The sequence below is a fragment of the Hesperophylax consimilis genome, chromosome 28 (genome assembly GCF_061612785.1).
Source record: "Hesperophylax consimilis isolate HC1 chromosome 28, BYU_Hcon_1.0, whole genome shotgun sequence".
Classification (NCBI taxonomy): Eukaryota; Metazoa; Arthropoda; class Insecta; order Trichoptera; family Limnephilidae; genus Hesperophylax; species Hesperophylax consimilis.
In genome coordinates this window covers 3,219,250-3,231,386 of record NC_142863.1, presented here as the reverse complement: position 1 = coordinate 3,231,386, position 12,137 = coordinate 3,219,250, and the positions used below count along the sequence as shown (strand labels likewise).

The window sequence follows — 12,137 nt, the reverse complement described above, 5'->3', positions numbered from 1 at the left end:
CCTCACCGCGTAAACCCAAGCACCCCTGATCTTCACTTATACTACCAAGATGAATGTATGACCAAAATTTCATAAAGGCATGAATTTTTTCCTTTAAACCTACTATTTTACCGGTACTACAACTTAAGATATTCAAATTGGCAATAATATAAAATTATCTTTGTACAAATTGAATTTCTTTTCAGTAAAATAATTCAGGCTTCGTTTAACAATTTTTTTCAGTATATATTAGTAACAAGCTAATGAAAATTTACAACATTTCTCATCGTTCTTTGGTTGGCTAAATTCTTCCACTTTGTTAAATATTTTTTGATGCTATTTATTGGCAATTAAAAATAGAGAAGCTAGAGAAAATGTTAATTGGAGGTATTGAGAAAAAAATTGCAACTCAAAGAAAAATTTCACATAAATCTCGACACGTAATGGAACAATATTTTTTTAAATGAATAAACTGCGTTTTACATTCAATCACCCAGGCAACAAAATTCATTTACAAAACCTACTTGTTAGAATATTTACAAAAGAATATGGGATCTCTATTAACTATACACTGAAATTTGTAAATTCGGTAACAAGGCATAAATTCCTAAAAATAAGAACGCACTTTACAATCCATTGAACATAGACATTTTTCTATCCAACTTTCATTAAAGAATTTGAAAGATTTTTTTTCTGTCTGATTTAATTAAGTAGCTAGATTGATTTTGAATTGTTTTATAAATAGAAGGTGTTCGGGGGTGGTACAATACTTCGGGAGCAGATTCTTCATGATAGTGCAGTAAATAGCATTATTCATGATAGTGCAGTAAATAGCATTCTTCATGATAGTGCAGTAAATAGCATTCTTCATGATAGTGCAGTAAATAGCATTCTTCATGATAGTGCAGTAAATAGAATTCTTCATGATAGTGCAGTAAATAGCACTCTTCATGATAGTGCAGTAAATAGCATTCTTCATGATAGTGCAGTAAATAGCATACTCGCCGCTCGCGAGTACCCTCCATCCTATTTTGCTATTGCTCGTACACGACGCTACGCGTGACAGTGTGGCTAGCACGCTATACGAGTTCCGTTCGTATCTACTACTTGTTTGAAAGAAATGACGTCCGAACATGATTTGAGTGTTAAATTTGTTCTAGAGGTAGGAAAATATCCATGCATATATATAATTATAATTTGCCGGAATACGTTAGAAAGGATTTAGCAGAGAAGGCGTGGGTTGAGGCTTGAAAGAAAAGTACATTTGACATCATTCTCATGTAGTTTCTTGACGGTGATGAATGCCCTACAATAACATTTATTTTGTTGTATGAGTGAACCCATAATCTTCTTTTACGCTTGTAAATATAAAGAAGAACAATATTACTGTCTTCGTCGCTAGAGTCACTTAACATCGTATTATATCCACGGCTGCACGTGAAAAAATGGTCAAGTTCGGTATATTTCGGGCAGCGCCGTGTACAGAAACCGGTTTCAAAGAGTACCATATCGGTAGGCTACTTCTTCACTAACAGTGTATTTATTGAATAACTTGAACCATACACGGTATGATTTGAAAAAAAAAGTATCTTTTTTTATATGTACTATCATGTAGAATCACCTCCAAAGTTACTACACTTTACCTCCGGTCACCTTGCATAATCAAAACCAGAAAAGCAAACCAATTTGAAAAAAATTAAGCCATTTTTATAATAAGCAACTTATATCTTATGTTTGTAGTTTGTACGACAGTTAACAGATGGCTCTCTATTGAATTGCGCTAAATTTGTTAATGTTAATATTAAGCAAGTATTATTGAAGAAATTAATCATTTCTCACATACGGTTACCGGAGCTCAGAAGATATCTGGGATAAAGCTTAGTAGGTATATAGTTTTTAAACTTTAATTTAAGAAATCGGAATATACTAATCTTTATTAATAATATGAAAAACTCAAACTGTTGCAAAATGACAGATAATATGATGTATTTACTCTACGTCTCTCTCTTCCCAAAAATTGTATCCACCCCTTTTAACTCCAAATACGATTTAATTAATATTATATTCAATTATCTTAAGCCTACTAAATTCGAAATTATTACAAAAATACCAAATATCGAGTTGTTAAAATTACTTTGTAGTCGTATTCCTAGTAGCAACGAACGCTGCTTCTTAAATATATTATATTTATATTTCCTAAGGTGAAATATTATCATACAAGGACAGTCACATTTTAAATCAGTATTTCTCAAATGTTGACACATGAGGCAACACTACCCAAAACTACTGGTTTCATTTATAATTTTGCTGAGTTTCTCTATATAACAATATACTTAACATTTTCAATGCAATCCTATCAATCAATTCATCATGCAGCACGTTTTGATACAATGTACCTGTGTTTTAGTGATCGTAGAAATGCGACAGCATAGATAAGGTTAATTTAGAATGTCAGCTGAATTTTAATTAGTTTTTTTTTTAAAGAAAGACAAATATTCCCAGGTTACAAATAACCTGATGAAATGGAGGATTTATACCAGCCGAGGAATTGAACATTGAATACGCCAGGATGGGACCCAAACGCGATGCCAACTCAGCCAAATAGTGTTGATTTTTTATGCTTTGCTTAAGTAATATATAATGGATCTAGAGAAACTCAGCAGAAATTTCTACATTTTCTATTAAATATGGCAACAATTTATCTCCTTTTGACCCAAACAGTATAAAACTTTGGGGATTTTATGTTTAAATTACAATCAATATTATTTAAAGTTAATAATAAATACATCACATTTTGTTTTGTTTGTTTTTACACCTAGATTCCAAAATATTTAAAGTTTTATGAGATCGAAAAAATTATCAAATTATTTTACTCTTCGCGGATCATTTGGTACATTTTATTAAATTCTATGTATTAAATCATGACGGAAATTCAAAAATTAAATAACAGAAAAATTTGATTGATTGATTTTAATTTAACCAACATTTAAAAAAAAAAATGATTCACAATAACATAAAGTTTGGAAGTTAAAAATGTTATATTTATGTATGTATCTATTTTGAGTTTAAAAATTACAAATCTACTCTGAAATTGAATGTTGTTAAAACTATTGCAGTTATTTTAAACTAACAAATTATATACTATTAAGTTCAGGCCTATACAATATTATTTCTACAAAAATCATTATGTAAAAAAAACTTATAATCGATTTTAAAACTAAATTCATACTCTTAGTATGTAGCACATTACAAATATTTAATACGGAATGTTGACTGTATTAATATAGTTTTACAGTTTGTGACTTAAAACGACAGTTGTACTCTCGATACACTTAAATTAATACAGACGCACGTTTAACGCACTGCGTCAAATCAAATCTTCTCGCATTTTTGAAAACCAGATTCAAAACAATAACAGTTATTTACAATCAAAATCTGATATAAAAGTCTTAAAAATGCACTTTACAAACATCGTCTCGACAACATTCAAACTTAAAATCATCCATTTTAATATTCTTTTTTGTTTAAATCAACATCGTCCTTTTTATCACTTATCGCTCTGATGTAACCACTAATGATGTCTCTTTCTCATGAAAAACGTATATTTCAGATGAACGGTTACGATAAAGAAGTTCTCAGGGGCTTGGCAGTTAAGGTTGTAAGTAAGTCGCATGTAAGCTTGACTTACCATTGGCATTTCAGCGCCCTTGGGGTGATTTTTCACAAAAACGGAGCTATACAATTAAGCTTCTCTCTCGACTGACTTCTTTCTTGACTGCCTCATTTCACAGACGTGTTACTTTTTATGAAACGGAACTATAGATAATATAAACAATGGGAAATAAGGCATATTTGCGTGACGACTGTCATCGAGCTACTATCAGACTGCACAAACTATCTAAGCGGCTACGCAGTGAAAGTTATGCGTTTGGTATATAGAAACAAAGACGGGGATGCTGCTGAAGTAGAAGCGATTTGCTGTAGTACCGGTCAACGATGTTGGTGACATTAATAGTAATAATAGTTCATGGCCCATCTATCTCCCTTGTTTATATTACCTAAGATCAGACCAAACTTTTTGTTTTAAAAATACGCCACTTAAGCTCGGTTATTTGACGAACTTCGATGTGTAATTCGTGCGTTAAATTATCAGACCAGACTTCAGTTCGTTCATTTTAAATATACGCGACGCAGCTGCGTTTGAGAGATTTTCATGGCTGCTGCAGGAGCAGAGTCTCGAGTTCGTCGGCGGATCTCAGCAGAAAGGCGGCAGATTCCCGGTAACCGGTGATGAGTTGTCGCACGGCTGCCATCTCGGCCGTGTTGAGCTTGTGGGCCAGCAGTGAGGGCTTGGCGGCCGAATGGGAGAGTGGCAAGGGGAGGGGCAGGGCTGGTGCCGCCGAGAGGCCCAGCGCGGAGGCGGCCGAGACGGACGAGAGCGTGGAGGGGAAGGCCGAGGATAGGACAGAGGTGTTCTTCATGGATAAGTCTGTGGGGCCTGGAAAAAAAAGATTTAATTTATTCTAACAGGTTTACAAAGTCTAATATCTTATTAGTCTATATTAGTGAGGTTTAAATCATTATTGGTATATATTTTTTAGGTTGACCGGATAAATCATCACAATGATAATTCATCACATCTTTAAAAAGTTATATAAAGTAATGGAAAGTGATGAAACAAAAACTTTATTAGCTGGGTTAAGGAGTTTAGGTTAGGTTACGTTAGGTTAGGTTAAAAAAATAAATTTTTCATTGTTTCTAATGACATTATATCATTTTTGAAAAGTGTGTTGAATTGTCACTGTGTTGAGTTATCATGGAACCATTTTTTAGATAACGTTGTTTGTTTTTGCCTTTGAATTATTGGTCTGTTTTTTATGGCACAAATTACAACAGTGTGTACGTTATTGTGGGCACGAACTGCGCACCGAATGGGCATGAACACTGGTAATTGTTTGTATTGTATTTGGTGTTGTTAATATATGTCCACGGCTTTAGGTATTATAAAACATTAATATTTTTAAGCTGAAAAATGAGGGAAACCAAAAGAGTTAAAAATATTTATGTATGAGTATTCTCACCAGTCCCCGTTAGTGCAACGCCCAACCCACCAAAGTTGAGCCCCTGTCCCTGGTGCGCCATGGCAGAGAACAGCGCGTTCTGGTAGGCCTGCACTGCCGCGCTGGTGGCCGCTGTGGTGCCGCTAGCCGAGGGCCCGTGCAGCCCGCCCAGCGACAGGCCCAGCGGGAACCCGCCCGAACCCCCGCCCCCCACTCCCCCCAGCGAGGGGAAGTCTGTCGTCAGGGAGGCCGACGGAGTTGAGGTCCGAGAACTAAAAGCAAATATTACACTTGAAATTCAATGTACAATTGTCATCAAATGGCCGTTCAGCGACATTTTGTTTTTTTGACATTTGTAAGGTCCCCGTTAGGTAAGGTTAGGTTAGGTAAAAGCAAATATAATACTTGAAATTCAAATGTACAATTGTCATCAAATGGCCGTTCAGCAACATTTTGTTTTACATTTGAAAGGTTCCCGTTAGGTAAGGTTAGGTTAGGTAAAAGCAAATATAATACTTGAAATTCAAATGTACAATTTTCATCAAATGGCCGTTCAGCTACATTTTGTTTTTTTGACATTTGAATGGTCCCCGTTAGGTAAGGTTAGGTTAGGTAAAAGCAAATATAACCCTTGAAATTCAAATGTACAATTGTCATCAAATGGCCGTTCAGATACATTTTGTTTTTTTTGACATTTGAAAGGTCCCCGTTAGGTAAGGTTAGGTTAGGTAAAAGCAAATGTAACCCTTGAAATTCAAATGTTCAATTGTCATCAAATGGCCTTTGTTTTTTCAACATTGAAAGGTCCCTGTCAGGGCGATCCACCTCGATGTATAACATTCGGAATCCGGTGAAATCAAAACGCACCTTATGCAGATGGGGATAAGGTTGAAATTCCCGCTTAACGCCAACCACCTGTTTTGATTCATGCAAAAAAACATCGCCAAAATGCATTGTTTTTTTTTTTGAGAAGTTGAAGAACAATTACTTGCTTATAACCCAAAGATAACCCAAAAAAAACTACTTTTTTTTTCGATTCAAGCATTATGATTTATTTTTGGCAACTACAGGGTTAAACAAAACTTTTGGAGCCGGATCTATGCTTCGACGTATTTTAAAAGATAGATTTAAAAGCATACTTTAATTTGATCTAAAAAACTTCAACTTTGGACTAAATTTACTCCAAAAAAAAGTTCAAATCAAAAAAGTTATACCACAAAATCTACTTCAAATTTTATGTAGATTAATCAGTTTCCCATTTGAATCACGGACACCGTGTATTTATCATACTAAACGTGTAAGTACGGTAATGAAGAATTTATTTTATATCAGTTGTTAAAAAATTGGAATTGGCAAGGTTCTAAAAGAATATTTGTAGTTTTGTTTCTTGCGTCATTTCTGACTAATCCTTTTACATTCCTGTATGAACTAAATTACAGATTCATCAGAATTACTTTAAAGTGTTGAAAACTTCAAGAGAGTAACTAAAGGAAAGAAGCCATATTAATCTGGAGTTTGTTGAAGCAATAGTCTGTTGTGTTTGTGTATCATCATTACCTCTGCCTGCCCTGTTGGAGACCAAACGATTGAGGGAAGTTAGTTCTGAAGAGGGGCAGTGCGGGAGATGACGCAGGACTAGAAATAACACGAGAACTACTGTTATAATAATGCTCAACAAAGGACAAAACTAAACATGGTATTGTATGATATAATATGGATTATTTCAAATAGCAACCAGGATTTAATTACATGCATATACAGTGAAACCTCTCTTCATCCCGGAGAGGGGTGTTTGTGACGTCATCATATGAGTATCTTCTGTCTTTTTCGTTTTCATACAAGACGTGTGAGAAAGAAGAGGATGATTGTCGATGACGTACTGTGAACGTGAACCAGAAAAGAGAATGATGAAAATAGTTATTACCTGGCACTCTTGCTTCCCCCGTCCTTGATGTTATTGTTGGTGCTATGGCAGCCCCCGTTGTGCAGAGCTCCCAGCAGCGAGGTTGGCCCCGGGGGGGTGGCCTCCTGCCCCTTGCCGCCCCCAAACACTCCCAGCAGTCCTCCGTGGGGGGCACTCGGGGCTGTGGTGTCCATCGACTGCAAAAACACAACTGAAATTAGTAAAGCTGACAAAATGGTAGAAAGCTTAGAGCATGGTGCAATAGAAGTTTGTGGAAAGATCACTGGTTTAGTGTGCACAACACACATGCAGAGTTGTTCTTTCGTTCCCTCTTTCCCCCCTCTAACTTCAGCCTCACAACATACCCCGATTGGGGATGACATAGTCCCATTGGCTCCAAACAGTCGGTAGCACTTGAGACTCCTGCAGAAGGAAGAAGCAGAGGTTAACACAGAGGCATGCCGGCCCTGTGCCAAACAGCGTCTTACGCTAGTATAAACCTCAAGGGCACTGTGTGAGGTGTTAGGTATTATCAGTGCCTCGGTTGATTGGTTCCTTGGCAAGTCAGCACCCGGATCGGATTGCTTCAATTGCGCCTGTAAGTAACCATGTCTGAGTGAAGCTAGCTGGTGCAGTTGAGGATACTCACCAAGGATGCATTGGTGGTAGGCATGGGCTGACTGACGGGCTCCAGCCCTAACCGCATCCTCTTGGCGTTGTGACTTTCATTCTCACACGCCTGAGCCAGGATCTGCTCCGCTTGCACGGATGTCAGGTGCGCTGGAGTTGGTCGGATCTGCAACACAACAATCATCTAGATTAGGTAGGTGTTTAAATTATAAATTTCGTCTTCATTCTTACTATCAGGAGTGAATAAAAGATGGTGGTTTTCATTTACCAAATGCTGGTAAAACTGGCTTTGCGTGCTATTTTTTTAATTGGATTTTAGCTATGTTCAGGTGATACCCACCAAATTATTTCACCCAACATTTTTTAAGGTTTGTTTTCCATATTTTTTTATATGACAAATATCTCTACCAATTGTTATTAAACATCAAATATATTTATTTATTAATTAATTAACGGTTTTACGTCCAATATATTACAAAGCGACACGAGATTTGGGACAATGTACAATGCAAGAGTAAAGGATGGTATATAAAATCAGAGACAAACAGGGAAAACGTGAGAAAATAAATAAAGGAGAAAGGTTTAGAATTTGTTCAATTTCATAATACGAGTAATTGCCTCTTTCTAATCCTAGCTTCCTAGCAATCCCTTTTAGGAACCGATGTTGAACGGACTCAATATGACGAATATAGATAGCATAAAAAGGAGACCATATAACACAAGCATATTCAAGATGGGGGCGAACCAAGGAGCAGTAAAGAGTTCTAATAATTCTAATAGTTCTAATATTCTACCATCTCTAGTTTTAATTCAGGTTTGAAAGGTTTAACGTCATATATAGCCACTTCTGGTCACAGACAAAACACCTTCCAGCTTACAATGCACTATCGCTACTAGCTGAAAATGCCCCCAACGCTGTTATCCAAAAACAATGGCATTTGCAAATCTCGACTCAGATGTGCTGCATCTCTTCACCTATTTTGAATTTCGACACATTAGTATTTAATCAGTGTAGTTACCGTGGCGTCCCAGGCCGGCGTGTTGGTGCCGGCGCTGGCGTTCCCGTCTCGAACCTTCTTGTTGCGTCGGCAGCTCTTGAGGTAGGTGCGGATACGTTTGCGCGCGCGCTCTGCGAACTCGGGGAACTGGCGCGTGCACGAGTCGATGATGGCCTGGATCTTCTCCTTGGGCTGCTTGCTGATGGGCACCATGCGGTCCAGATTCTCATCCACAAACAGCCGCACAAACATCTGCAATTTATTTCAATCAAATAATTAACAAATCACCAAGCTGCAACACAACTCTATCTTGGTACACACTCCCTACTGCATTCACATTAAATCTTGACAGGACCAAGGCAAGAATTTAAAAAAGATATATGTGTTGCACCTCACAAGAGCGCCCATGCCTACAAAAGACAGCCGGTTGGGCATCGTTGCGAGGCAGGTTAAAGTGGGGGCTGTAGGACGGAATTTATTAATACGGTAAAACGGATGCCTGTAGCTACACAGGCATGCCACATGCGAATCGACTTACACAAAAATCTAAGAAATGACCCATTCTTAGATTTTTCAAGACACCAACATCAACTGTGTTCCACTTGTGTCCGTCTAGTTTTGCGTACCTGCACCAGGGCACACTCCCTCAAACAGGCTCCATTTAAATACCTGTAGAAGAGATTCAGCATGCCTACATTGCGTCTGTCTATTAAAGATGGCAACGAGTTGTCAATCGGACGAACCGCCCTCCTTTCCACAGAATGAAGTTAGTTTATCAGGAATTTGATTCACTTGATCGTGCCATGTCTTTTTGGAGCGTCCCCGACTTTTTTCACCTTTCATATATTTTCCTTATGTTTAAAATAACTTAAAAAAGTGTTTTAAAACAATTAAATTAGCGCTACCTACTAACGTTATCATGCAGTTGTTAGACGTCCCGAACATTCATCGTCTCCCAAGCTCTTACGGCCACGTTTAAATTCAGCTGCCCAAAATTTCACTGTGGTAAATGATGGTGCAGAGTCCCCAGACACAGAGTCCAATTCATCTTTGATTTGTGTAGGCGTATTGCCTTTCAAAAACCAAAATTTAATAACAGCTCGATACTCAATTTTTTCCATTTTCACAAAATCACTGTCAACAAAAAACTGCGCGTCCAATATCGCTGAAACTTTGGTGAGTAATTGTCAAAAGATGCACAACTACATTCACTAGCTTTTATTGACGAGTACCGCCATCTTTGCGTTGAGGTCGGAAACTTTTCAGACCACCCTCGTATTAAAAAACAGATTACGAATTCTTGAAACCCTTAATAAGATTAAATAATGGTAACAGGATGAAACAGTACAGTGCTAATATAACATGATAGACAATACATTGTTGGGAAAAGTTTGAATTTAAAAGGAATTAGAATTATTTATTGTTTATCATGAACAAAATGAACAAAATCCACTCACGTTGAACGCCTTTAGCCTCTCTGGGTCGTGGTGCTGTGGGTCCAGTCTGTCGTCACTCTCGTCATCGGAAGCCAGCGTATCTTCGTCCTCCTTCCCGTTTCCTGCAGAGGATGAGGTCTCGTCGTGGACTCCTCCGGGACCTTCGGACCCGGTTCCCAGAAGCACTGGACTCTGCAATACCAATATTATATGACAATTATTACATTGGGTCACAAAAATCTATAGGAACTTTACACAAACAATAGGAGTTTCCATTCATTCTGTTTAGACGACGTATTGCAAAGTATTGGAAATCATTATGTGTTTTTGGTTTGAAAATTTTGTCGTCTAGAAATATTTATTACACATTAGTAAACGTTGATTAAAAAAATGAGGTAAAAAAAATTGAAGTAATTAAAACAAAATTGGCACTACTGAAAAATATTTAGATCTCCCACAAATGGTGTAATATTTATAATTTTCTTTAAAAAAACGTGAATTCTTGAATTTTTTTAATGAATTATTGTGTTTTTTTTTCGAACTTGAAAAATTTCATCAATAAGGTATGAAATAAAATAAAAAATACTCTTAATTCAAGGCTCAGGTCTACTGCACCTGGCACAAAATTGAGAAATTTTAACAAATTATGCTTATTATCATAAATTAAAGTGTTTCATAGAATTTGAACAATTCATAAAATTTATATATTGATATTCAAGTTCTGTGAAAGTCCTATTGTTACAGGACTGGAATTTTAACTTTGAAATTTAGTGAATTGTTCAAATTCTGTGTAACAACCCGTCCTTAGTGGTTCTGGGAACGAACACAAAACAGAGGGAATCTAACAACGGCTTTTTCAAGTGCCAAACTATGCTACCTATATTTAGATTTTTTTTTTTGTAATGCCATTTTTTTTATTTTTAATGAAAATTATAAATATCAATTTTTTGTGGTATACGAGGGTTCATCGAATGACTTGAAATCAACTTGAAATTTAGAATTTCTAAAAAAAGTTATTTTCGATACACAATATACTGCAAATATAATGCTACGTATACATCCGCGAGCCGAACTGCCGAACTGAACCTCAACTTATGGGAAAGAAATGAAGCAACCGCAAATGGCGCGAAACGCAGCTTGTGGTTGATTCGTTCCTTTCCCGTAATTCGTGGTACGGTTCGCGTTTCGGTTCGCAAATGTACACGTACCCTTATACATCTTAGCCTTCACAATAAAACAATTCAGGCCTGTAAAAATGTAAAATCATTTAATTTTTGTATTTTTTTATTGTAAAATGCGGCTGACCTGAACATAATCAGGTTGTGCAATAGCTATTAATGTTTTTTTAATGATTTTTTCTCGTAAAATATAGTCACGTAGTTTCAGAATAATTTATTAACTAGTTTTTAAAATGATTTCGTCTTCAAAACGATAATAATAGCAATAGGTTAGGTTTAGTTGGGATAGGATATAGTATTTAATTAAGGTCCAGATTTTCAGTTGCTTTTTAAGCTGCGCTTAAGAGATATTTACGTTCGTACCATAAGATTTTCGATTATACTGTGTTGGAATACAAGTTAGGTTAGGTTAGGATGTAGGTAAGGTTAGGTTGGGTTAAATCCACTCCCTCACTTTCCGACCTTCCAACTCACCGGCTGGTCGCGCCTCCTGGCGCCCCCCGCGCCCCCAGGGCCTCCCGAGCCCGCCAGGCCCAGCGCCGAGTGGTAGGAGGCCCACAGCTCCGCCATGTTGGTGTCCCCCACACCTCCCCCTCCCCCACCCCCGCCATCCGTGTCTCCGTTACGAGCTGTAATCACAATTAGTCAATCATTAAATCTACACTCTTTTATTAAATGCATACATTTGAGGATCGGCGAAGGATAAACGACGTATGCTTCTTTTTAAAATTGTAAATCAGAGTCTAGTCAATTTAAGAGCACCAACTCGACACACTAGGCATAAGGACATATTTCAAAGTCTTCGTATATGAAAAATTACGTAGCAAACTCGCCAATTCCTCGCCTATATAGTTAAGCAAACACACAAATGATTTCGACAGATGATTAAAATATTAAAAAAATTTGTAGAAAATACTATTTCTGATAATTTCAGTTAAAGGTGATGCACTACG

General features: G+C 37.0%; 1 protein-coding gene across 1 annotated transcript in view; it reads right to left on the bottom strand.

The window, feature by feature from the left end:
• Positions 1-3,070: 3,070 nt before the first annotated feature.
• The window catches only part of LOC149410028 (nucleolar protein 4), a 401,267-nt gene continuing 392,200 nt past the window's right edge, over positions 3,071-12,137 (bottom strand). Inside the window, exons 6-13 of the mRNA XM_089648923.1 lie at positions 11,659-11,813; positions 10,028-10,198; positions 8,592-8,822; positions 7,592-7,738; positions 6,964-7,139; positions 6,597-6,674; positions 5,061-5,311; positions 3,071-4,477 (exon numbers count right to left, since the gene is read on the bottom strand). Coding sequence (XP_089505049.1) covers positions 4,191-4,477; positions 5,061-5,311; positions 6,597-6,674; positions 6,964-7,139; positions 7,592-7,738; positions 8,592-8,822; positions 10,028-10,198; positions 11,659-11,813 — 1,496 coding nt within the window. The 3' untranslated portion in view covers positions 3,071-4,190. The remainder of the gene's footprint in view (positions 4,478-5,060; positions 5,312-6,596; positions 6,675-6,963; positions 7,140-7,591; positions 7,739-8,591; positions 8,823-10,027; positions 10,199-11,658; positions 11,814-12,137) is intronic.